The sequence below is a fragment of the Corapipo altera genome, unplaced genomic scaffold (genome assembly GCF_003945725.1).
Source record: "Corapipo altera isolate COAL_440 unplaced genomic scaffold, ASM394572v1 64, whole genome shotgun sequence".
Classification (NCBI taxonomy): Eukaryota; Metazoa; Chordata; class Aves; order Passeriformes; family Pipridae; genus Corapipo; species Corapipo altera.
In genome coordinates, this window is record NW_020884893.1 from 11,094,844 (window position 1) to 11,121,370 (window position 26,527).

The 26,527-nt window shown below is 49.2% G+C and overlaps 2 protein-coding genes across 2 annotated transcripts; one reads left to right on the plus strand and one right to left on the minus strand.

The window, feature by feature from the left end:
- Positions 1-873: 873 nt before the first annotated feature.
- On the minus strand, positions 874-8,045 carry FITM2 (fat storage inducing transmembrane protein 2). Its single transcript, XM_027646000.1, has 2 exons — positions 7,871-8,045; positions 874-5,311 (listed from the first exon to the last, which is right to left on the minus strand). Exons 1-2 carry the CDS (start codon positions 8,041-8,043, stop codon positions 4,669-4,671), a joined length of 816 nt encoding a protein of 271 aa, XP_027501801.1. The 5' UTR covers positions 8,044-8,045; the 3' UTR covers positions 874-4,668.
- Positions 8,046-21,757: 13,712 nt separating this feature from the next.
- On the plus strand, positions 21,758-25,546 carry R3HDML (R3H domain containing like). Its single transcript, XM_027646311.1, has 5 exons — positions 21,758-22,018; positions 23,353-23,471; positions 24,001-24,133; positions 25,194-25,309; positions 25,414-25,546. Exons 1-5 carry the CDS (start codon positions 21,758-21,760, stop codon positions 25,544-25,546), a joined length of 762 nt encoding a protein of 253 aa, XP_027502112.1.
- The last annotated feature ends 981 nt before the right edge of the window (positions 25,547-26,527 follow it).

Below are 26,527 nucleotides of genomic sequence, written 5' to 3' on the forward strand. Positions count from 1 at the left end.
AGCTGCAAAAAAATGAACCCAGACTGGACACGGAAAAGGCTTCAGAGGTGTGTGAGAAAAACATAATCATCAGTTGTATTTATTCTTGTTCCACACTTTCCTGTCTTCAGCCTTCACCACTGGGGAGATCCTCAGAACAGCTGCAGATCTTCTGCAGTTGGACACCTTGTCTGGAAAAGGGTATTTTTCTGAGTGATGATTTAACGTGACATCCAACCCTCCTGAAGGGCTGGTAAAGCTCTTCACCTACCTCTTAATTTCTGTGCCATGTTATAGTCCCAAAGCTTTATGGAGAAGTTACTCAGCTTGTTCTGATGCACGTGGCATTGCCTGTGTTTTGTAATGGGCAGGAGGCAGCTTAAAAATAATCTTTCAGACTAAATATTACAATTACATAATTGGCTGAAATTTCATGGCCTGCACTCAGCCCTGACAGTCACTTGCATTTTTGCTCTTCCAGCTTGTAACCTTTATGCTCTCATTCCATACCTCATTTAAGCACTAAGGTACTCTTCCCATATTAAAATTAATAACTTCCTGCTAAACACCTCAGTGAAGCCACCCTTTACTGAGGAGCAGTGATTACTCCCCAACAACAACTGTAACTCTACTAATATATGAGCTGTACTGCCACCTCTTTCCTTCCCCAAGCTCAAGCACATTACATGTAGTTCTGCTTAAATAAATGAAGCATGTGCTATTTTCCAGGTAAACACCATTACAGTGACAGACCAGCTCTGTTTAACCACAGCTAAACACGAGTTCAGAGTCACAACAGCCTTTCTTTGCTTCTATTAATTGCTTTCATCTTGAGCTTTGTCAAAGTACTTAAAAGAAGGGAAGGCAAAATACAGAGAGAGAGCACACATCAAGCAGAGGTGAAGAGCATTTATTACTAATCTGTGCTCCAGGAGGAGAGACGGAGCTATGAAAAGAAATAATCCCAGGAAACAGGTTTCTGAGCAAATGGAGATAAACACAGGCTGATCAAAGAGCTGGAAAAGGCCAATTGCAGAGAAGCTGCAGGGATTTACTTTAAGCTACAGTGGAAAAATCAGATACTGTTTCACTGAGAGAAGTGACCATAGACTTGTGCTCACAACTAAAGGCTGATTTTCCAAATGTTTAATCTACCCCAGCAGCCTGTTACAGTTCTTCCCATTAAAGTGCACCTCAGGGCATGACTGGGTGTTTCTCACTCTCCTGAGTTGCCACACACCAAAACAGAAAACAGGATTTTTTTTTTTTTTTTTTTTTTGTTTTGCAGCCACCCACAACCTAAGTCTCAGCACACACAAATAAATTGGCAAACCAGGAATATCATTTAGCACCAGCTGAAGGAGCGTTCATGGACCAGGTTTGCTTTGAACAAAGATCTTTGAGGAAGAATCAAACCCTGGGCTCAGGTGTGTTTAAAGTCTGAACTCTCACGTGGCTCTTACGAAAGACCTGAACTTTCCTGTTTGCTGGTCTTGCCTCCAGTGATGCAAACACTTGAATGAGTCCCAGGTAAGTGAAGAGTGAAATGAATCCTAAGCCAGTTACTCATCCCACTGTGTTCCAACCAAGACTCCTTTCCTTGCTGTTCCCAGCAGAGGAAAAATTTTAAGGCACCAAGACTTGCCTTGGCCACATCAGCCAGGCCAAATGCTGCTTCTGTGAAAGAACTGTGACACAGAGCCCAAAAACAGGCCAAACACAGGCAGTGAAAAATTAGCAGAAAGATGTTGAAATAAATAATATGCTAGTAAGATCTTGGGAGACAAAAATTCCCAAAGTAATTCTACAGACACACAAATACAGCTCTGTGGGAATAAGAGGGATACTTTAATGCAGAAAAGCAAAAAAACCAAAACAACCTAGAACATGAAACAAGTCAGTAATACCTGTCGACAGCTGATTTGTGTCCTTTGGCACAGGACAACAAATCCAGTTCCTCCCAGCACTGCTTCTCTGTGGCTACAAACCTGTTGTAGAGGCTGCATCTTTATTTTAATGATAAAAGTGCATCTGGGAGAGGAAAGGAAGTCAGACAAACGTGATGGGAAACACGTGAGCAAGAGATTTGCAACCTTTAGTTTCCAGCTGAAGTGCAAGGAAGCAGATTCCTACTCTGGAATAGACTCAAAAGGCACAAAGAAAGGTCTGGAGCTCAAGGGAACTCTCTAAGGCAAGAGCTGGCACACGGTCTCTGGGTACTGAGAGAGACATCAAGATTTCCAAACTCATCAGCATTCCTACAGCCCATGGGAATTTTCCCAGATATTTCACTGGATTAGGCTTTCACTTTGCTACAATAAACCACTGAGCATGTCTACAAAATGAGCTGCCTGGTGTAACAGGCCCACATTGGGAAACTTGCTTTAGTCAGCCATGGCTTTGTTCCATTTTGTTTCTTTTTATACCCTGCACTCCTGAGAACCTGTGCTCTGTTAACCCATTCAAATACTGCAGAATTATCAGTGTCAGTTGGATCACACAGTTTGACCAGTTTGTCTCAGCAGTCACAAACACACAGGCAGGCTGGATCATCCAGGGAAATGAAGAGCAACAGCAGCATCTTTACAGGTATCAGAAATGGATTCTCAAAGACACAAACACTGATAAAGTTTTCAAATGTTTTTCTTTCATTGTTTAAATAAAAGTTTTGAGACTAACCATATCCCACATTATTTCCATTAAAAAAAAAACCAAAACAATCTGTATGACACTGGTTAAAGTGGACAAAAACATCCACAGTGATTGCACAAAACGTTTGTGAAAATGAACAACATTTCAGCAAGTCAGTTGGTTTAAGCAAACAGCATTTCTTGTTCCAAGGGCTTGTCTCTACAGCAAAGTTACATAAAGATAACCTAAAATAGAAACTTAATGAAATTAATCACAAAACCTTCTGGGTATATAATCCTTTTTCATGGTGAGAGTGGCTTGAGGTCTATCTTAACTCTACTGGGAGCAGGCTTACATTACATCAAAAGAATGTCTGCAAATAAATTTGCATTGTTCAAACAAATTTAGTTAAACCCAATATGAGTTAATCAGTGCAATTTTCAAAGAGTCAGCTTAAAAGGCAATTTAATACAAAAACCAAGAGGAACTTGACAGAAAATACACAACCCCCTGGACAGCTTCTTTCCAAGAGGTGATTTGTTCTTCCTAAGGACACACAATGACTCCCACTTGCCACTGAACTCAGTGGGAATTCCAGTGAATTCAGCTCTGCTCAGAGGCAGAACCCAGCATGGAACTAACCCTGCTGCATTAACTGCAAATGCTTCCACTCTCTCGCTGGAAGGGAGATGTGGATATGGCAAAATGTGCCATGATTAACCTCCAGTGCCTCACACCCTGTATTCAGCAAACAGTCACTCTGGAGCCACACCAAGCCCGCTCTGGGGTCAGTGCAGGTGCCCACAGACCTTCCTGGCTGTCTTGCTCATCACTGTCAAACACATTTTGTGCAACTGCGTCGCAAATGAGCCTTTGTCAGAAAATAAAAAGCTTTTCAAGATAAAAACTATGCTAAACATCTAACTGATATGATGAATAAACCCATCTCACCCCTATTCATTATCTAGTAATAGTGTTTTATTCAGTAGTGGGTTTCCAGCCACAACAAAAGTGGCCACGGCTTTCTGTGCAACCAAAATTAAGTAGCTTATTGATATTGCTGGATAAGCAAGAACAAATATTGCTTCAAGCACACTCTGCTTTGCAGCTCCCAGGATAAACAATGCATTTCACTCATTACCAAGCAGGCTATTTGGGAAATAGCAGGCTAAGCTAGCTTGTTCAGAACACCAGATTTTCATTGTTCTTCTAGAAGAAAGAACAAAAAAACCAAAGAAATTGTTGTTGCAAAGTGTGCAACTCGCTAGATTCTTAAAAAAATTAAAATCCCAATCCTCATAACTAGATTTTTTAGTAAAACTTCAGGAAGGAGTTTGTTTTTTTCCTCTCAAGAATAAAATCACAAAATATTGTCTCTACTTCACCTAAGGAGAAAGTTAAGGCTTGTTTTTTCAAGAATTTCCTTTTCAGAGGCAGGCAAGAATTTAAAGTCACAGTCTGCTTAAGAGATTACATCTCAGATTTACTCTCTGTTGCAGGAGGTGCAGACAGCTACGAGGCTTTTGTGGCAAGTTAGTGTTTTTAACACTTGAAAACACAGGATGTTCCAGTTTCACAACAGGACTGCTTTAACAATTGATATTTTTGCAATGTCATTATTAGAGCTTTCCCATAAGGCAATATAAAGAGGAACACTACAAAAAAAGTATAAGGTTTGGATCATCCACAATATTTTGACATGAACCAAAAAGAAAGAGGGAGAATTAATTGTGATCAGTCAAGCTCTTAAAGAGCAAAGGTCTCTGTTGGCCTTGGGTCTGCTCCTTCATTTATTAGTAAGAGAAACAGATTCAACTTCTGATTTCTTTGCTGACAATGCCAGTCATCAGCTCCTCAACAAAAGCAGACATCTTCCAGTACCATTTTTTTTTTCTCCCAAGGAAGAAGCTCATTACCACCTGCCAGCCACTGGCTAGTACAGATTTGGTTTCCTCCAACCCATCACCTTGCTCCTTACAGTGGAAATACAGTAACCATTCCTACATTCAACTACTCCAGTACTGAAAGCAAAATCCAAACTATTTTAAAAACCCCACTTTATCTGCTATAGCTGTATTTCTTTGAACTCAAAGGTATATTTGGAAGAGGTAGTCCAGGAGAAAAGGGTTTCAGATACCAAAACCTGTACGTGCCATACCAGCCCGACAGACCTATCAGCACACCGAGAAGCTTTTGACTGAAGTCGTGGAAGTACAGGGCAGTACAGAGGAACATGAACACCCAGATCACGGTGAGGAGACACAAGGAGACGAACAGCACGTTGACCACCACGCGCAGCCTCGAGCTGTGGTCCATGGACAATCCCTCCAGCACGGCCACCTCCTCCAGGATCATCAGGGCGCAGTAGGAGAGCAGGAAGCAGTGCCCCGAGATGTCGAAGCCGTTCCAGACCCCGCTGTCCTGGTGGCATTCCCGCTTGGTGGCGTAGAGCCGGGGGGCATCCCCGGGCTTGGCGGGCACGGAGCACTCCCCGGTGAGGTTCTCGATGTACACGAAGAGCTGGGTGCAGCAGAACCACACGGCCGTGCCCACGGCCAGCCCGCTCAGCCGCCGCAGCGCCAGCAGCGTGCTCCGCGTGCGCCCGTACAGCAGCTTGGTCCGGGCCAGCTGGTACGAGGTGAGAGCGATGAAGGGCAGCAGCAGCCACAGGGTCCAAGCCCAGGCCACCTTCACGAAGTACCTGCCAGAGACAAAAGGTGAAAGAGCACCTGTGAGAGTGTGAGACGAGCGCCAGCGAAGCTCCACGGAGGCTGCGGTGCTGCGGTGCTTCGAGTCGTCAGGATCAGTGTTCGGAACCATCCAAACGAGACACTTGTGCCCTCCCCCCAAAGCACAGCACAGCTAAAATCTTAACCCTCTCCCCAGCACTTCCCCAAGGCCCAGCACCTGAACACTTTCCCAGCCAGGTCCTCTTCCCTCAGGCAGCGTTCCCCTGGCCCCAGCGTTCCCCTGGCCCCAGAGCCCTCATCTGTTGCAGCAGACTTGCAGTTCAGTTTTGCAATCACTTCGACCCTACAAACCCGCTCAACTCTGCCCTACTCAAAATGCAGCTGCAAAGGATGTATTTTTAGCTTGCCACCCTGACCATAGTAACCCTTTCTCTGACCCTTCCTCTGTCTCAATTATCTTTGCTTCCAAAGCCCTTCAGAACCTCAACCTCTTAACACCGAGACAGCCAGAAGGGCTGGTTCTTTCCCCTAATCAGTCCATGAAGCTTTTCCTCCCTCATGTCCTTATAAATAAATGAAGCAGCACAATATTCCTTTGCCATCCTCTCAGCTGCTGAGAGCTTTCCTTTGGCTTACACAAATCCTTCCATCTCTTAAATTTACCCTCTGCCTTGAAAATGCTGGAGACAGCATTGTGTAACTAGTCCTCTTTTCAAATCTTAAAGTGGAGCGTTTGCAAGTGAATTTACTAATGAGTAAAGGAGGCCACAGTCCAGGATTTTCTTTCTCCCATCAGCACCTTCCACTGGATTTTGCTTTCTATCAGCTGGTGGGAAACAGGAATTGTGCAGCCCCCTCGTTACCCAGAGCCTGGTTTGAAAACAGAGACAGCAGAATTCTGCTCTGTGGCTGAGCTGTGGCCAGACACACACAGTCCTCATTTAATCCTCATCTCAGCATCAAAGACAAAGCCAAACAGGACTAGAGCTCTGTATCTTCCTTAAGACCCTGACAAAACTGCCAGGGTCTTGCCCAGGATTTTGAGGAGTTCCTCCTTCACTCTTTAATTTTACAGAAGTGACATCTGTGCAGCAACTACAGCTGCTACCATGGAATAGTAATTGAAAATAAAATCCCCATTTTATTTAAAAGCAAAATAGGCTTTACTTTCAACTTTACTGCTGACAAACCAGCAGGCAAGTAATTTGTAGAGATAAAAACTTCCTTCAGGAACTGTCAGTGCAGATCACCTTCCTCTATTTAAGAGGCAGAGCTGAACTGTAGTATGCTTTTACTGTAAGATCAATTTTCTCTAAGTCTTCCTGTCAATGCTCTTTCAATCACACTAAAAGCAGCTCCTCTCCTACATGTCACCAAATGACAGATCTGAATCAATAAAGTACAAAACACAGGGGAGAACAGCAATTTTAGCTTCACTTTCTGACCTGCAGCAGGTAGAGCACACGTGCTCTGGCCCAGCTCATCACTTCCTCATGCCCTTCCAAAACGCTCAAACGCAGTTTTGCAGAATGACTAAGGCAGTTAAGTCGTTGCCCAAGTGCTAAAAGAGGATGGCTGTCACTCTGCTTCTAGGAAAGATGCTAAAGGGGAGTGGCTGGGCACTGACCAGGCTCCCCAGGGCAGTGGGCACGGCCCCAGGGCTGCCAGAGCTGCAGCAGTGGATTGTTGGAGTGTCCTGTGCAGGGCCAGGAGCTGCACTCGATGATCCCTGTGGGTGCCTTCCGACTCAGCACATTCTATGATTCTATTATTCTAAAAGACTTACTTTCTGCAGCTCAGAAAACTATTTTCTTTACAGATCAGTTCACTCAAACACGAGGAATTACTTGGGAGTTACAGAAAGAAAAAAAAAAAAATTATCCTTCCTCCCCTCACCCTTTCCAATAAAAACCGAGCGAGAAACCCCTCGAGGTCTTGAAACCTCCCAGCCCTGCAGGTCGTCGCGGGTGTTGAGATCTCACGGGGAACATCACATTTGAACCACAGAAACGCTCATTTAAAGCACAGAAACACACTTTTCAAGCCCAGAAAAATCAATCTGAAGCACAGAAACACTCATTCGAACCACAGAGACACCCATTTAAAGCCCAGAAACACCAGACTGAAGCCCAGAAACACCAGACTGAAGCCCAGAAACACACTTTTAAAGCCCAGAAACATCCATTTGAAGCACAGAGACACCCATTTAAAGCACAGACACATCCATCTGAAGCACAGAAACACCAGTCTGAAGCACACAAACATCCATTTAAAGCCCAGAAACACCCATTTAAAGCCCAGAGACATCCACTCGAAGCCCAGAGACATCCACTCGAAGCAGAGAGACACACATTTAAAGCACAGAAACACACATTCGAAACACAGAAACACCCATCTGAAGCACAGAGACACTCATTTAAAGCCCAGAAACATCCATTTAAGGCACAGAAACACCCATTTAAAGCACTAACCCCCCTCGCAGCCCCGACCCACCGCGGGTCGGGCCGAGCCCCGTGTCCTCCCCGGACCCCCCCAGGCCCCACCGCGGGCTCCCCCGGGCCCCTCCTCACACGTTGAGCGGGTTTCGCTTGTTCCGCAGCGGCGTGTCGGGCACCAGCTCGCTGTCCTTGAGCGCGGAGCCCAGCAGGGCGATGGCGAGGAGCGCGGCGGGGAGGCGGCGGCGCACCCGGCCCCCGGCCAGCGCGGCCCGCAGCCACCGCCCGCAGCGCTCCAGCCGCTCCATGGCGGGTCCGCCCGGGCCGCGGATCCGCCGGGACCGCCCCGGGCCCTCCTCCGGTACCACCCCGGGACCACCCCGGGACCTCCTCCGGGCCCTCCCCCGGTACCGCCCCCGGTACCGCCCCGCGGGCGCCCCCGCCCGGTACCCGCCGGCAGCGCGGTACCCGGTACCCGCGGCCCCGCGCCCTCTGCAGGGACCCCGCGGGAGCGGATCCGCGGGAGGGGAGAGCCGCGCTCAGCCTGCTTCTAAAATCAATTAGCCTGAAAGATTTCAGCTTGAATCAGGCTGAGGTTTGGCGAGGTTAAGGAAAAAGATACAGTGAGAGGGAAGGACAGCCACATCTGCTGTACCTGACAAAATAATTTGGTTTAGCATGGTTTATATCTGTCAGAGCTTGACCAAGTGTGTTTTCCCTCGCTCGCCTGTTTAAAGCGAGAACGCACACGCGCTTCTGCATCCGCTTCCAGGCGGCGCGATGTTGCCGGAGCAGAGCATCAAGAAGAGATGCTCCAAAAAATACACATATATATATATATATAATATATATATTATGTATATTAAAAATACATATACACTTATATTTATAATTTTATATATTTTTATATTTTTATAATCCCATATTTTTATATATTTATATTTTATCCATTTTATATATTTATAAATTTCTCTATTTTTCTATATTTATAATTTTCTATATTTTTATATATTTTCTATATTTATAATTTTCTATATTTTCTATATATTTTTATCTATTTTATATATTTATAAATTTATCTATTTTTCTATATTTATAACTTTTTATATTTTTATATATTTTCTATATTTATAATTTTCTATATTTTCTATATTTATAATTTTATCTATTTTATATATTTATAAATTTCTCTATTTTTCTATATTTATAATTTCATATATTTTTATATATTTATAATTTTCTATATTTTTCTATATTTTCTATATTTATAATTTTCTATATTTTTCTATATTTATAATTTTATCTGTTTTATATATTTATAAATTTATCTATTTTTCTATATTTATAATTTTATCTATTTTATATATTTATAAGTTTCTCTATTTTTCTATATTTATAATTTCATATATTTTTATATATTTTTCTAAATTTATATATTTTTATATTTTTATACATTTATATATATTTTATATATATTTATATTTTTTTTAGATGCAGACTTATATATTCAGTTCAGAGTAACTGAACTCCTGTTCGGGTGCCAAAGTCTAAGCATCTGTTCATTTACAAAAATGACAAAAGCTTGCCGAGGGCTTTTGTTTCTAATGGAATTGCAACATTTTAATAATGAATGTCTTAAAAACAACTAAAATACAAACTTTAACCACCAGCTTGAAAAGCAGATTCTGCTCCTAAGGGAAGTGGCATTAAACATACAAGGAGTTTTGAACAGGACCCCAGAGTTACCAGGGAGTGTTAGCAGCTCTCACTGTCGTTGGTTGCCCGAGGGAAGAGATCAGTGTGTGCCCCACAACTTCCCCTCAGGAGGAAGCTGTAGACTGAGATAAGGAATCACAGAATCATTTAGGTTGGAAAAGAACTATAAGATTGCCACTAACTGTTAACCCAGCACTGCCGAGCCCTCCACTAAACCATGACCCCAAGCACCACATCCACATGGCTTTCAAACCCTTCCAGGAATTGTGACCCCACCACTGCCCTGGGCAGCCTATTCCAATGCTTTATAGCCCTTTCTGTGAAGAAAGTTTCCCTAATTTCCAATCTAAACCTGTCCTGGTGCAACTTGAGCTTGTTTTCTCTTGCCCTATAAAAGAGCATCCAAACTTCCAAGTAGGGTGGCAGCACCTCTGAAAGAGAGGGTCTAACCATGATACTCAAGAGGAAATCTGAGAATTTTCTTGCTCAGTAGAATTGTTTTAATTTCTCCCAGGGCTTAAGAGAGAGGGAGAAAGCATTTCTGGAGCTGTTAAGGCTCCCATGCCTTTTCACTGTCCATGTTTGTGGCTGAAAGTGGTGTCCAAGCACTGGCTGTCACTGTGGTATTTGAGACCTATTTCATCTATTGAACAGCTGCCGCTGTCATTTCAGCTTAGTTTTTAAAATACAAAAAAAGCATCAGCAAGCAGAGAAATGGCTCAATGAACAAAGGGCCTTTATTCATCCCAATGGCCTTAGTAAGAAAAATGTGAGAGCGGGGGAAAAAAAAGCAGGCCCTATCTGAGACAGGATGGGAAAGTGTTTCTTGCCAGAGCACATTTCAAAGCTGTTTCACCGTCATCATCGTCAGCAGATCCATGACAACATCTGGGCTGAGAGGGCAGAACGACACATCAAAGCAGCCCCAGCAGATATGGGGTGTTTCAACTAAGGAGGTTATCCAGGGTAAATGGCATTTGGCAATTTATTAGAGGTTGTTTTTAATAAGGCTGCCACGGCCTCGTCCAGCACTCCCAGCCCCGGCATCGCACCCCCAATTAGAACCGACAGGCAGCTGCGTCCACTCAGACGAGCGAGGATGAGAGGGGCTGGGAGCAGGTTTCACAGAGTCCGTCATTGTCTGCCTAAATCCCCTCTGCCTTTGAAACCGTGCCTCTCCTGTGCTTCCCAGGTTTGGGCCCGTGATCCCCAGACTGTTTGCAGTGCCGGCGCTGGAGGTGGGAGCTGCTAATGAAGCGTGCTGTGGTGTCTGCCACACGCAGCAGGATTTCGTAAGCTTGGCACCTGCTCCAGATGAATGGGAGTTGATGGCACGGGCTGGAAATGTGTCTATCCCCAGCCCAGCTTGAAATGTCTGAGGATTATCTCTGTAAATCACCGATTCTCACAAGTGCAGTGAGCAAAGCTCAGCCGGGTCCAGGTGTTCTGCAGATTTAGAGTAAATCTCTACATTCAGGCTGTGTTTTTGCTGCCATGGGCACCAACCAAGGCCAACAGTCCTGCTGAGGAACCGACTGCCATTCCTCTGTAAAGAACCAGAGAAGCAGAATTTAGGCCTTTTAAAACTGCAGAAAAAGGTTTTAATCATAAGTAGGGAATAAGGTTTGCTTTAAAGGGATTGCAGAAGGTTCCTAAAGAACTCTCACAGACACTTGGTCAAGCTGTGACAGATATAAACCATGCTAAACCAAATTATTTTGTCAGGTATAGCAGATGTGGCTGTCCTTCCCTTTTACTGTATCTTTTTCCTTAACTTTGCCAAATCACAGCCTGATTCAAGCTGAAATCTTTCATATTAATTGATTTTAAAAACTGTTTTCAGGTTTGGGATTTTTTCCTTACTTATTTTGAACCAAGACCTCCAACAAATCACTTCTCTTTGAGAAATCCCACTTTGCCTCTAAAATCCACAGGGATAGATTCACTGGAGGCTGAGATTTCTGGGTCCACTGCTCTGTGTTGCGACCAAAGAAGGATGCCTGGAGAGAAAAGTTGCACAAATTTTGTTACAAAACACACACAATGGTTTTTCTACCCCTGTACTGGCCATTCACTTAAGGGTTGGACTCGATGATCCTTGTGGGTCCTTTCCAACCCCAATATTCTGTGATTCTCTAACTCCAGTTTGGGCTAAGGTGGGTTCTCACAGCCCAGTCGAGACCAGAGGGAAGGTGTGCTCCAGGGGCACAGAAGGAGATGGTGGGTGCCCATCCAGGCATCCAGCCCATCAGGACTGGCAGAGCCACCAGCCTGTGCCCACACACTCAGTGGGAATGACCTACCCCTCTACTAACAGCCCATTTGGATCTGGGAGACCTGCTTTCTTCCCAGCTTGTCCTCCTCCTCACAGCAATTCCCACAGCCCTCTGGCACCTGCTCACCCACCCCTGCCTGCCCAGGGGCCCTCACAGCCCCCAGCCCTTCCCCTGGAGAGCCAGGTGCTCATGGCAGCTCATTCCTGCCAAGCCCCCCCTGCTCTCTGTTTTCCTTGGTGGATTCTGCTCACATCTCCATGATTGATCGTGTTTGAGTTTGATCCCGGAGCATCCCAGGGTGTTTGCATGAGAGGTGCTACATAAGCATAATTTGGGCTGAATTTTCTTTGCCTAATGGGAGCTTAAGCCTGGAGTTGAAGATAGTTTTGGCCCTTTGCTGAGACGCTGTTCATCAAAGTCAGTGGTTTGAGCTCCGCAGCCTTCTCTATTCACTGTCGGCTTAGAAAAAAAAGATTAAAAAAATAATATTGTGCTTTGTTCCCTTGTGTCAGTGATGCCTTTGAAATGCAGCCCAGGGTGGAGGCATAGCAGCCTTTCCTTCACAGGGGCCTGGATCTTTGCTGCCCATCTCTGATGGGAAGGGATTCTCTTCCTACGAGCCCCAGACTTGTCATCGGTCCAGGCAGACCCAAGGCTGACCTGGGAGTGGATGATGTGCTATTTACAGTGGAGATGCTGAGTCGAGACACAGAAAAAAGACACTGGTAACTCACCACCTGTGTGGCTGCACAAATTAATGGGAAAGGTCTTTCCCTGTGCTGAAACCCCAAGAATTTTAGAAAAAGGTGTGGAAATTAACCCCAGACAATTTGTACAGACTGAACCATTGCTGAGCCCAGGCTGAAAACCTCTGCAGGTTACACATTTCCCCTCTGACTCTCCTAAATTGAATAGGAAGGGTATGATCTGAGCTGCAGGGAATTTGCAGCTTGTTTGGTGGTTACATCCAAAGATTAAAATATTTTGGCATATGGGTCAAAATATAAGAAAGAGCCAATTCAGTTTTCAGTGGCTCATACTTTATTAATGCTACAAATTAATACCTACTGCTACAAAATATTTACACTTCTTGCTTGGCACAGCCAGATCACAGCAGAGCAGACTAATGATGGGGTTTAATTCACAGGAGAGAATGGTCTTGTGATGGGCATGGACTCTGGGGAGCTGGGTTTCATTTGTGACTGACAAACTCCTTCTCCAGCCATAGAACACATAATCTCTGTGTCCCCACACCCTGAAAAGAATACAGGACAGGTTCTGTTCTTCTCCTTCCTGAAGTTCTTTCAGAGAAAATGGCTGCAATAATGGTCTGAAGAGCTTCAAAATAAGCAGAGTTCACAAGGATGTAAAATAGCTACTCTGCCTACAATACAAATTAAGGAACCCATAAGCAGATGAAGTGGGGATGAGATTACAAGTGAAAAAAAATATATAATTCATGTGATTAAGTGTACATGTGCTTGGACGTAAAATGGCCTTAATTAGTCATGTTTATCTCGAAGTGCCTGACTTCCCTGAGCAGCTGTGGTGGCTGCACTTGGAGCTCCTTGCTGAAATATTCCCCTTTTATCACACAGTGTATAATTCACACCTTCCATGTTTGCCAAAGAAACTCCCCACCCCCCCCACCTGCACATTTGAATTAATTTGATTCTCGATGTCTTTCAGGGGTAGCTGCTGAGCAGGTTTTTCCCTGCAGGCTGAGCAGGCAGTGCTCTCCCAGCAGCAGGTACTGGGAGTTAACTCCTGCCCAGACCAATTAACCTTTCTGTTGGCCACCCATAAAAAGCATTATTTGTTGTTTATTCCCTTTCTATAAGGATTATCAATCCTACATAAATGAACACCTAAAACTTGACAACAATTTCCACAAAATCCTTTGCTGGGTGGCCCTTGAGCCACTGTACCAAAACATTGCCCTTTTTATTAGATGAAGAAACTGCCACTTATTGCAACTGATCAAATACGGGACAGAAATGGTCTGTGCTTATTAATTCAAATTCAGAAATATGAACTTTGCAGACCTTAGTGGTGCATTTTTAGCTCATATATTTGCAGGAAAGAATCAGTCATATACTCAGGTGTAAAATTTGGAAGTGACTTTGTGTTGATTAACTGCAGGACCACAGTTCACAGTCCTGGTTTCTTGACTGGATACCTGGTACAGCCAGCCACAAAACATGAGCTGTGGCTATTTCAGTCCAATATATAATTACAAATATTTAAGTGTAAAACTAAAATATATTCATACATAATATTTAATCTGTGCTTTACTGGCTTGGATAATGATAAAAGCGTTGGCTGGAAGTGTGATTTGGATCTGTCCTGACCACAATGACCATTGAAATGCTCTGCAGATAAAAAATAATAATAATTACAAAAAAGTTCAAAGGGTGTGCACTTAAGATTGTCATAGGCTTGATTTAGATATGGAATATAATTTTGTTTTTAACTATTTGTTCAGTTTTTTACCTGTGTATTCCCTGCATTAACTAAGCTCAACACCTCTGCTCACCTTGCCCTGCTCTTTCACCACATCTCAACCTTCAGCAGAAGAAACAAGATGCCCCAGGCCGTGGAGTTTATTGGTGTGGTCATCAGCCATGGGTGTCATCTGAAAGCCAAGACAGGCAGAAAGACAGTGAGGTGAGAGGACGTGTCGGTGTGAAGGGTGCTGAGCAATGCCCAGCTCAGCCACCCCCAGGGTTAGAGCAGGGAAGGAATGAATTTGCCTCAAGCCCAGAGCTGCTGTGGAAGCACATCCCAGTCTGAGCATCTCCCAAAATACATCTTACCAAGTGCAAGGAAGGTGTGAAGGTGGTCAACAGTGCACAGAGACCACCCCCTGGCACCAACAGCCCGAGGAGGAGGAGGAGGAGGTAGGTGATGAAGGTTGTGCTCCTGCTGCCTAGACTCCATCTGTTCTGAGAATACACAACATTTTTTTTCCTCCTCTAGCTTTAAATCTGGCAAAAAATAAAATTAAACCCAAGTCCTAATGCTTTAACTAAATCAGAGCATTTACCAACTTCACGTAAAGAAACAGGATTCTTTTCACAAGTGTTTATTTGCACAGTTCAAACAAGCTATTTTTTAAAAATATGACCCCACCACAGATGTGCAACTCAGCCCAATCTCTGTTGACATCATTCAGAGGTTAGGAAAAAAAATACATGAGAAGCATGGTCTGCTTCTTTGCTGGAAGAAGACTTTTCTTTGGGCTGATTATTTAATGTAGGCCCCAAACAATTGGCAAAGCAGATCTTACCCTGGTGTGGGGAGATGAGCAGGACCCTGAGAGATGATGGAAAATACCAGCACTGCGCCAGGTGCCCGAGGAGGAGGATGGGGGATGCAGTTCCCCTCCTTGCAGAGCAGAGTTTTGCACGCTGGACAGAGCTCGCTCCTCCCAAGACGTCAGAGCTGCTGGGGCTTTGAACTCCACTTCAAAGCTGGGGCTGGAGTGAGGTTTCTGTAAACCCAGAGAAACAGGTAAATATTTGTCAGAGTCAATTAACCCTCCTCATCACCTCAACGGTCATCTGTGCGAGACAGCTGGAGGGGTTTCAGCAGGCACAGAGGGGAGCCTTGTTGATTTACTGAACCACTTCGGGAGGTGGGCAGACACAGCACACTGTGGCCAGGAGACCTGGAGGTTTTCCCCTTAGCACGGTCCATGAACTCCTGGAGACACCTCACCCTTTCCACCACTGCAGGAAGGTCTGTTTCTTGTCCAGGGAGAAGACCAGTCCCACTCCCAGCACTGCTGCTGTAGCTTTACAACTTTAGAACCACTTCACTCATCCCAGTTACTCCAGATGGGCATCAGCTGTTCACAGAGCCCCAGAGCACACTGGATCTCCCTCCTGCTGTTGCAGGTTTAATGGTGAACACTGTGAGTCATCTATTCCATGAATTCATCAAATTCTAGTTTCTGACATCCCTGTGCAGCCACGAGAAACCTGCATGTGAACTGGTGCCAGGTGTTCAGTTTCTATCTTAATTTTGGTCTTGGAAAAAAAGGGAATGGAGTGAATACACAGGGGCTGCAGTCAAGCTATGGCACACCCCTGGCCAAGCAAGCAAATTACACGGTGAGGCTGCCAGGGTGTCCTGACTTCACTTTGCTGGGCCTAGGCTTTCGGGGCTTTGATCCACTAGCCCCCATCCAGCAGCTGATCCAGCCCTTTGCTGGAGCCACAGCATTCCCAACCACTCCACAGGTAGCCCCTACTGTGCCCAATGATGAGGGAAGAAATGATCTCAGCTCACAGCAGATGATGCCCTTTTGTGCAGATCGGTGGGATGAGGAGCTCCAGCCAGAACCTCTGGGTGGGACTGATGGGTTTCCCACCACTGAGCCTGGGGAGCAGGCAGCAAGCACAGCAAACCCCCCCCAGCACCATGTTTCCAGGGCTGCTGTTTGTGGCACGTGTCCATGTGTGCAGGCACAGCTGGATGTGGGCTGCACCTGAATGGGCAGGCTGTGGGTCTGCAGTGGGGATGGGGTGATGGGCACAGCACTGTGGTGGAGCAGTGAGTCCTGGTACCAGCCTGCACGTGGCTGGTGAGGAGGTCACAGCTGATGTTCAGCTCCGAGGTTTGGGTCCATCTCAGATTCAGCTGACTCGTGGTGTGATGGGTCCCTCTTCCCACTGAGCTGTGACATTCTTCTCACCCTGGTGGAGAGCAGCGAGACCACCACACATCCAAAGTGCTGGGCCAAGCACCAATTTGTTAGCAAACAGCAAATTAACTATCTTCCAAATTGTGCTGAGAGGAGCTTCCCTGTTAAGTGAATTTCTAAACTTAGCCCAGTTACCGTAAAAAATACCTTTGCGAGAAACTACCGTCCACAGCACTTGACTTCAGAGACATTTATTTCTAGAGCCAGCGGAAAAATTTCTCACCTTTCAAAGGCTCCAATTATATCTTGGTGCTGGCTGGAGCCAGTGGCCTTCAGAGCTCCCTCACAGGCAGTGTCTGGCTGATGGTGGGGATCACAGCTCCAACAGTGTCATGGGAAATGGGGGGAGTGGTGAGGGGCTGACACCCAGCTATTGACCCAGGAGTTCATGTAGGATCATGTTAACCTTGATGGACACCTCAGTTAATACCCCAAAACTAGTGTTCTTTACTTCATGACACTCAAGCTTTAGTCTTCCAGTGTTTTCAGCCAGGGTTGCTGCTGGTACTAAAGGCTCCCAGGATCAGGCTCCTGTCAGGACCTGGCCAGTTGCACCAGCAAAAGGAGCAAACCACAGCTCTCAGGGCTGGGCCAGTGCCCGGGTGGCCTTTGGAGAGGGGTCAGTAGCCAGGCTGAGGGCAGGGCTGCTCTGTGCTGCCCTGCTGAGCCAGCCTGGGTGGTCACACCCACAAGTGCAGGATCCTGCCCACGCTCTCGACTGCTGGCTCCCCACAGCATGGCTATATTTAAAATGGGAAAGGGTTTTTTTCCACCTCTATTTTTAGTTTTTCTCATGTCCTAGCAAATACACAAGCAGAAAGAGTGGGTTATGAGAGGACATCACCTCTGAGGCAGAGCCAGGTGCTGGGCATTACATGAAAGGCTCCAGGAGAACCCAACTGCCTGTCTCTGTTGATGGTCACGTCTTCAGTGTGAGATTGGACTTTTCCAGTACCTCTTTCTCAAAGCTCATCTTGGTTCCACAAAGGCATTCAGCATTTACAAGGATCTGGTCCTAATTAGCAAGAAGGATGACTCTGAACTCCTCAGACTTCAGGACTGATCTCGCTTATGTTACAGCTCAACAATGTGTTTCATTCCCAGGAGATCCCAAATTAATGTACAGGAGCTCAGCCTGGGTTTTCTCACATCAGAAGATACAAAGATCAAATTTTATGACCTCTAAGTCAGAAGGAAGATCTCCTTTCATGATGCATTAGGAGAAATCAAGCTTTGGATGTGTTAGACTTCTACAGTGCTCCAAAAATGCAAAAATCTGTCAAAAGCCTCACTCTCCTTTCGTACCAGGATGGGCACCAGGGTAGCTGGAGCTCTTGGTGGTGTTTTGAGGTGGGATTAGGGGAAATTAACAGCTTTTAGTGAAAATGGAAAATGAGCCTTTCTCTCTGTTCGTAGGAGGGAAATATTTTACTGCAGCAACAGAGTTTGTGCATTGCCTGAGAAAAGTTTTGTTCAGACAGAATTTTGGTTTTGTTTTATATTACCTGAAGTAAAGAGAAAAGTAAAGATTCCCTGCTGTGGAAATCCACGTCAGCCTCCTCCAGGCATCAGGATGCTCAGAGACCAGAGAAGATTCTGACCCTCAGCAAAGGGCAAAGCCCTGCTCAGTCGTGTGTGGGCTCATGTCACCATGATGGGGGATGCCCAAAGCCAACAGATGGGAGAAACAAACATGACAGAGAAATCCTTCCAGTCCCACTATGGCTTATTCTGGAGCGAGCTGCTGTGTCTGTTGGTCATAAAAGCATCGGTGGGCGTCTCTGCCAGGAGAGTGCTTGAACCCAGTGATTTATCTCTTCTGTTTCCCCCTTCCAATGCTCATTAAAACGGGAATTTGCTGGTGCTGCTGCTGTATCCAGCTGAATGTGTGTGCTTCTTGGCTCCCAGCAAGGTCCTCGCTGTAGATACCGTGTGCTTTGGCAGCTGGGCCAGTCTGGGCTGCAGGATATTACGCCTGGCAGGGACACAAACCCCTTCCAGTTCCTGGAATTTGGATTGTCTTGCAGAGTGCTGATTAAGCAGTGCTTTCAATCTGCACCCAAGACCAAACCCTCGCCTTGCCCCTGCACAGAGGCTCGGCTGCTGCGTGGCACTGGGACCTGCAGTGGGTTCTCTCTCCCAGAGCTCCAGGGACACAAAAACTCCAAAAAAAATCCCAGATGAAAAGCTTTGCAGTTCCTGGGGCTGGATGAGCATTTGCTGCTCAGGGCTCTGTCTTTCGTGAAATAATAAATCACCAAAAAACCACCCCCTCCACAACACAGCCCCAGTGCCCTCCCCACCTTGGCATGCACTTGGTGGCAGCTGCACCTCCCAGTTAAGACATTCACTGCTGCATGTCCCCATCTGCCTTTTTAATCTGCTGGGAATGAAACTGCCTTTACCAGCCTCACTAATGAGAGATTTGATAGCTGGGGTTGAGCAGAGGGAGGCAGCCTCAGTGTGTGCCACCCTGTGCAGCACGAAGGGCTGTCCTGGCCCCTGGAGCTGGCACTCCTGTCTGCATTCAGAAACATGAAACAGGGGTGTCAGCAGGACTGGCAAACTGGAGATGGCACTTTGCCCAGCACCTGCAGAGGTGTCTGGTCCTTTGGGGTGGCCTGGTGCTAGAAGGTGAAGCTGAGTTGGTTAGACCCCTATAACAGGCAGCCTGGATAGTTGGAGGGCTCTGAGAGCCATCTTGACACCCCAACGTGCCCAGTGCCAGCATCCACAGCACAGCACAGCCCCCCCGAGCATGTCCAGCCCAGCTGGGTCACAGGGTGCTGCTCTCTGCACTGAGGGATCCCCTCCTGCAGTGCTGCAGCAGGGCCAGAGATGCCTCAGCTGGGCTTTGTCTCCTTGCTGGCACAACTGTCATCCCACCAGCTGGGTGGGGAGTGGATGGAAATATCCCCCCAGCACATGTCTCAGTGTGGGCCCCAGGGCCTGAAGCATCTTGAGTTGCTTTATGTGAGAGAGGATGCCAGGAAAAATATACAGAGGGGGCTCTTTCAGCAGAGGCTCCCAGCAGGGTGAGGCTGTATTGATACAGCACGTCAGCTCAGCACCTGGGGGTTATTCCCACTCCATGCTCAGGTCTGCTCCTCCCTGACCTCCTAATCAGCTTCTGTTGCACAGCAGGTCTCTGGGGTGGCTGGGTGCAGCTGGATGGACTCTGGGATGGGCTGTCAGTCACTGCAAAGGCAGGAGTTGTGTGTCTGGGATCCTCGATTCTTGTCCCAGTCAAACCTGTGAGGATGACAAGCAGTGATGGGCTGCTGCTGTGGGACTTTCTCCTGCCCATATTGTCCCAGTGGTGTCACTGTCCTTATCACTGTGCTTGAGCACCAGCTTTTCTCTGGGCATACTCTGGTCTCAACTCCATGCCTCCATCTCCATGCCAGCTCAGGAGAGGGACTTCAGCCTTGGTGCTCCTCTTCATTCAACTGAAGAGCCAAATCCTGGCTCTAAACTGGCCTGTGCTCTGGTGAAACCAGGCCTAGTGAAGTGCAGGGTGAGCACCTTGCTGACCTGAGGCACTGTGGCCCAGGGGGATGATGGCAGCAAGCCCGGCTGCAGCTCACACATGGCTGCCCGTGCTGGCTCTGAGCACACGGGGGGGAAGATGTGATGGGCATTGCAAGCAGCCCCTGCAGCCAAACAGGCATCTTTGTGACCTGCAATAACTCAGTTGGCCCCTGGCATTGTGACTGTGTGGGATGTTGTACGGAAACACACTTGACACCAGAGCATAGTCCACAGCTTTCAGACTGCTGTCCCTCCCTCCCTGGGGACAGATACCCGAACACAGTGCAGGGAGCACAGCCCACTGAGGCTCTTTTCCCCTGAGATGCCCCTGGCTGGGCACTACCAGCCCAGGTCAGTGGTGGGGCCATGGGCAGAGCCCCCGTGGGCTGTGACATGCCCTAGTCCTTGGGGAACAAGCAGGTGGCAGCTCCCAAGCCAGCAAGTGGCTTCACCTCTAACAGAGAGAGCTGCTGGCCCAGGGACACACCTGGTCACCAGGTGCCCTCCCAGCCGTCCCCAGAAAGAGACATCTCTGCCATCTGCTCAGCCTGCACCAAAGTGGGGTGACCCCGGGGCTCCCGGTGAGTGCCAGCCCCGCCGCTGCCCTCCCGGGGCAGAACCCCGCCCGCATCCCTCGCCGGCCTGGAGCCACTTCCCTACTCACGGCTGCCAGCAAGACCCCAGCCTGGGGGGATGAACAGGGCAGACGTGACCCTGGAAATCTCTCCCTTATAAGTGGATTGAACAAAACCCCAGCCAAGAGCGAGGAGCAGCCCCCGTGCCCGCTGGAGCGGCGGGCCGGGCTCTGCCCGCTCCCCCCGGCCCCGTGCGGGGCTCCGTGTGCGCCGAGCCATCCACCAGCCTATAAATCTCCTGGCACGGCTCTTTCCAAACTTCAGGACATTCCCCGGGGGAAGAGTTAAGATGCAGCCTGTGCGTCAGCGGCCGCAGCGGGCTGCCCGCCGGGGCTGAGCCGAACCTCCCGCATCTGCCCCGGCAGGTTGTTCGTGCGGGTCAATCCCAGCGCTCCGCTGCTCCTGGCTCAGTCCTCACGGTACGTAGTCGGGGGAACATCCTCCCCGCTGCTCCGGGAAAGGCTGGCAGGGATGCTCGGAGGTGCATCGGCTGACGGATGAGGGCATATTCCAGCGTTTTCCTTCCTTTTTTTTTTTCTTTTTTTTTTTCCTAATTTTTCTGCTTTTGCCGTGGTTATTTTTCTTTTCCCGAGATAAAAGAGTCGTTAGGATTTCTCGACGACGGTTTTAAATCTTGCCGTGCGTTTCTTTATCTATGTGAGATTTCTGTTTGTGCCGGGGATTTATTCAACACACCAAATTCCTGGGAAGTTACAGGGCAGGAGGCTGCAGCGAATCTCTCAGCATGCTCCTAATTAGCCCCTGCCCCGCACGTATGTGCCATAAGTGAAAAAATGGGGGAGATTTTTTACTGATTTTACTTTTTTTTTTTTTTTTAAAGAAACAACAAGAAAACCAATCCCCCAGACATATCCCTGATAGTCACAGGGAAACTGCTGTGATAAATAAGGTTATTAAAGAGATTAATTTAAAACATTTATTTTGAAAAGTCCAAAAAAAAAAAAACCAAAAAAAAGAAAAGAAAATTAATTTCCGTCTTATTTTGGGAAGTGGGGCTTGCAATCCTGAGTGGTGCCTGTGTTGTTTTCTCTCCTAGATCCACCCGCCTGCAGCAGGGACCGGCGATCCCCCCTGTCCTTGCTGAACTCCGTGCGGGAGCAGAAAGGCGCTGACGGGTCCCAGCGGGCGGGCTGGCATGGCTGTGCTGCACTGGCACCTGTACCTCAGCGCCCTGGGCTGCTGGGTGACACAGCTCTCCAGCTCCTTCCTGCTGCCCAATGCCACCGAGCTGCTGTCCCCGCCCGGGGGCACGGCCGCGGGGCTGCTGTGGGGCGCGGGGGTCCCCCGGAGCCGTCGGAAGCGATACCTCTCTCCCCACGACATGAGCGTGATTTTGGATTACCACAACCAAGTGCGGGCTCAGGTGTCCCCCCCTGCTGCCAACATGGAGTTCATGGTGAGTCAGGCTCCAGATGGGCAGTTTGGGGTCCAAGGCTGTGGTGGGGTCGAGGGGCTCGCTTTTGGGAGCCCAAACTAGTAGGGATGGAGCATCCACCCCACGGGGATGTTGGGATGCTGAACACCTGTCCCAGGGGGTGTTTCATGTCCCCAGGGCACGGCAGACACATCCAGCCTCTGCACAGGAGGAGTGGAGTTCCAGAGGGAGAGGCTTCCACATGAGGGCAGATTTAGGACCTGTGGTCCTGTGTCTGGGACACCTGGGAGCTTGCTTGCTGTGGGATGGCAGGATCCCTCCAGCTGAGCTGCAGAGGTAGCACTAGGGGAAGGGAGGAGGCTACAAGCATGAGAAGCTCAGGGTCCAACCCAAAGACCAGGTGGGAGCCTCTCCCCTAACTGCAGCTGGGAGGGATGACCGCATTCCAAGCTCCAGGGTCCTTTGGGAGTGTGCCCAGTGATGCCAGCCCCTGGGAGAAGAAAGTGCAGCAGTGGGTCAGAGAGGGGCTTCACACCCTCACAGGGTCAGGGCCCTCCAGACAAGGGTCACCCTGAGCAGAGCTTTTTTCCAAATTGTCTCCACCCTGGTTGAAGCTCCTAACCCAGCTCTCAAGGGAGGAAAAATGGGGAGCCACCAAGAGGAGGGATTTCCAGCCTGCACAGGGTGGGACTCTCGAGGCAGGAGGTGCCATGTGCAGCTCTGCTCCCAGAGAAGTGACTGGAGCTCTGATGGAGCACCTGGGTGGTCCCTGGATGCTGGTTTGGGAGAAGCATGCAGCAGCCTGGTTTGTTTGGTACCAGGTCAGACATGCCCAGGAGCATCCTGTGCTACTTCTTGCTTGGCCTCAATTCCTGCCTTCCAAAATAACTCACAGAGGCATCTCCCCAAAGCAGTTCAGGATGGGTGAGGAAGCTTTAAATAATGCATGAAGGAAGCAGCTGTGCTCACCGGTCAGTCTGTGGCCAGGGCTGCACTGAGGGCTGGGGACAGCTGTGAGGACTGCAGGGTTTCACCCCTGGGTGCAGCTCCACCTTCTTCAGGAGCCCATTCCTGGAGGAAATCACTCACACTTGCATTGCTTCAGGGCATCCCTGCTCTGCCTGGGCAGTGGGCACACAATGTGCCCAGGAGCCGTGGTGGCACCGGGGGAGGCCCATCACCAGACACTCTGCTGTGCTTCCCCTGGGCATTTCCCAGCCTGGATGCATACGTCATATTTTTTGGACACTCATGGGTGCTCAGAAAGCTCACTGAGCACAAGGGAGCAGGTTTCTCCTCTTCCCTCCTCTGGGAAGCCAAGATTCCTGGCTGCCCTTTTCCTTTCCCCTGGCCAGGTGTGGGATGAGCGGCTGGCCAGGGCAGCAGAGGCGTGGGCTGCGCGTTGCCTGTGGGACCACGGGCCCCCTGAGCTGATGAAATATGTGGGGCAGAACCTCTCCATCCAGTCGGGCAGGTGAGTGCCCTGGGGGCAGAGTGAGCTCCTGGGAACCCCCCAGACCCCACAGTGCCAGAGGAGAAGTAGCAGCAGCCCTGTGGTCAAGAAGCAGAGAGGCTCTGAGCTGGGCTTGCACAGGACTGGGATGCAGCTGAGAGGCAGACCAAGCCCCTCTGGGGTGGAAAAGGGTCCAGCTCTTGCAGAAGGGTAAATACAGGAAAGCAGAGGTGCCCCCTGTTCATTTGAGAAGTGGGGCATTACTCCTGTCTCTGCCAGGCACAGGGACCAGGGAGATGTGGGTCCTAAATCTCCACCACGTGGCTGAGAGCTCAGGTACCTCTATGAAGGCCCAGGTCTTCTGGCCTTGGGCACAAGCGGGCTTGGCACAAGGGTGTCATTGCCCCCTTCTACCCCAGGAATGCTTGGTCCTGACAGGCCCTGGCTCCAAACTGTTTCTCTCTCCTCAATGTGGAGCCTTCCCTTCCTCTCCTCCACCCACAGTCTCTGGTGTGGGGGAGGTCCAGCTCACATGGAGCGCCTTTCGCAGGTACCGCTCGGTCACGGACATGGTGAAATCCTGGCACCAGGAGAAGCAGCACTACTCCTTCCCCCACCCCCGGGAGTGCAGCCCCCGCTGCCCCAGCAAGTGCAGCGGCTCCGTCTGCAGCCACTACACACAGGTGAGCCCTGCAGCCCCTGGAACCCAGAGGGGGGCCCTGTGCAGCTCACAGCCCCTCTCCCAGCAGCAGCTGGGATCCAGAATCAAATCCTGGCAGCTGCCAGCTTCAGATCCTGGCAGCTGGCAGCGTGTCTGCTCGTGGCAATGCCTTCCTGTCCTGGAGCCTTGCAGGATTCACGCTGTTGGAGGGAGGTCCCAGGGGCTCACAACCCACTGAAGAGTAGCTGGGACCTTCTGGCCTGTTGACAAGGAGGTTTTCATTATTTTTTTAAAGCCTTTTTTTCCCTGCTTTGACCCTTTTTTCCTTGCAACACCACTGGCAACTCGAAGGTGGTGAGTGAAGAGGAAAAAAAACCCCTTTGTTCGTTTGCCAAGTGTGAACCCTCTCCTCTGTGATGGAGCACAATTACAGCACCCAGCTGTGTTCACCTCTTCGGGAATGCAGCCCCTTCATCCCCTGGCACATCCCCCAACAGCCTGGCCAGCACAAGGTGAAAAACTCCCCTGCTCCTGTGCCCAGTAGCAAAGTTGTACCAAACCCTAATTACCTCCCCTGCACAGCTCCAGCCTTTATCTGAGTGTGTGCATCCCCGTGTGGCTCCTCTGTGGGGGTGCTCAGGGATTCTCGGAGTTGCAAAAGGGCAATATACACTTTTTAATGGAAGAAAGTCAGCCTGGGGAGGCTTTAGGAGGAGCTTCTGTCTCTGCTCAACCTCCCTGTGTGCAGGGTAAGCTGCTGGCCGTGATTCAGGGTGAGGTCTGGGAGCTATTTTGGGTAAATCGGAGAAGTGACCCAGACCCTGCTGCTCACTCGTGTGAGCTTTGGCAAGGCAGCCCCTTGCAGGGCAGTGCAGGCTGCAGGCAGGAGAGGGAGAGCAAAAATTCACCCTCTGGTGACAAAGCACTGCCCATGATGGGACAGCACACAGCCAAGGAGATTCAGGCAGGTGGGCTGTGATGCCCTGGTGGGACAGAGCCCTGTGCTGGGGTCTCGGGGTGATGGTCTGTGGGATGCCTGGGTGGATGGACACCGACAGTGCCTGTTTTCTGTCCTGGAACAGATGGTGTGGGCAACCTCCAGCCGCCTGGGCTGTGCCCTGGGCACCTGTGCCAACGTGCAGGTGTGGGGCAGCACGTGGCGTCACGCCATCCTCCTCGTCTGCAACTACGCCATCAAGTAAGTGCCTGGAGGGAACCCCCTCCCCGTGCCATCCTCCCTCCTCTCGCTGGTGACAAGGAGAGGTGCTGGTGCTCAGAGGTGATGCCCTCCTCTCTTTTTAGGGGCAACTGGCTGGGAGAAGCACCGTACAAGGTGGGGCGGCCGTGCTCAGCCTGCCCCCCCACCTACGGCCGGGGCTGCTCCAACAACATGTGCTTCTCCGGAGTCAAATCCAACCAAGTCAGCTGGTTCTAGGGCTGCAGCCCCAGGAGGAACCCCAGGAATGGGATCAACCAGAATTATTTATAACACTGACCCCCAGCAGCCCGGCTGTCCAACCTGCTTCATCCCCAGTGCCGCATAGGAAACTGCTTTTCTAACCCACCTCTCCAGCAGTGCTCATGTCACCTGGCTGCTTCCCACTTCGGGGGAAGCTAGGTTCCTATTTTCTGAAATATGGAAGGTTTGGGGATGTGGGGAGGGAGTGGGGCTGGCTGGCATGGTCCCTGCTCTGCAGACTCAGGGGGCTTTCCCCACTGCCCCCCTCGGTGCTAAGGCAGAGGCTGGTGTAAGCAAATACCAAGATGTTCCCTCATGGTGAGCAGCTGGAGAAGTGGGGAACCCTGAGCGTGACCCTGCTCCACAACAGCCCTTCCAGCCATGGGGACTCAGCTCTGAGCCCCCAATAAAGCAGCCTGGAGACCCCCATGCTCGTGTCGGTCCTCCCTCACTCACAGGCAGAGCCTCGGGGTTACACCAAGCCAGTGTCTTTGCTCTGGTTTTGGGGGTAAACTGCAAAGTGGTGCAGAAGCCTTGGGTGGGGCCACGGGCTCTGGGCACAGGAGATGCCTGGGTGCTTTGCTCCATCGTGTGGGAGAAGCCAGCACTGCTGGGACACCAGGTGATGGTGATGCTGAAGGGCCACGAACTCCCTGTCCCACCCAGGCCATCCCATGTGATCCTGCTGCCCTACCTCACCCCATTATCCACATTCCCTTCCTCTCTGGAACCTCTCAGCAATCAGAAAACTCAGAGGCCCCCAGATTTCCAGACCTTGGATCTGAGCATGCAGCTGTGGATTCCTATGCCACAGCCCTCTGCATCCTGGCAGCACTCTTCCCACTGCACGCTCCCTTGGGATTTGCTTTTCCATCCAGAGGAGCAGATGTCCCTACGTTTGTCCCCTCAGGGCTGCAGGATTTCAGTAGTTGAGGTGCTGGGGGGTCTGGGACTGAT

Bases quoted from the DNA above. Each gene is read 5' to 3' on its own strand.
- FITM2 (XM_027646000.1), bottom strand. From the start codon at position 8,043: ATGGAGCGGCTGGAGCGCTGCGGGCGGTGGCTGCGGGCCGCGCTGGCC. The intron at 5,312-7,870 runs GTGAGGAGGGGC...TGTCTCTGGCAG, and splicing joins AAGCGAAACCCGCTCAACGT to GTACTTCGTGAAGGTGGCCT.
- R3HDML (XM_027646311.1), top strand. From the start codon at position 21,758: ATGGCTGTGCTGCACTGGCACCTGTACCTCAGCGCCCTGGGCTGCTGG. The intron at 22,019-23,352 runs GTGAGTCAGGCT...TCCCCTGGCCAG, and splicing joins CTGCCAACATGGAGTTCATG to GTGTGGGATGAGCGGCTGGC. The intron at 25,310-25,413 runs GTAAGTGCCTGG...CTCTCTTTTTAG, and splicing joins GTCTGCAACTACGCCATCAA to GGGCAACTGGCTGGGAGAAG.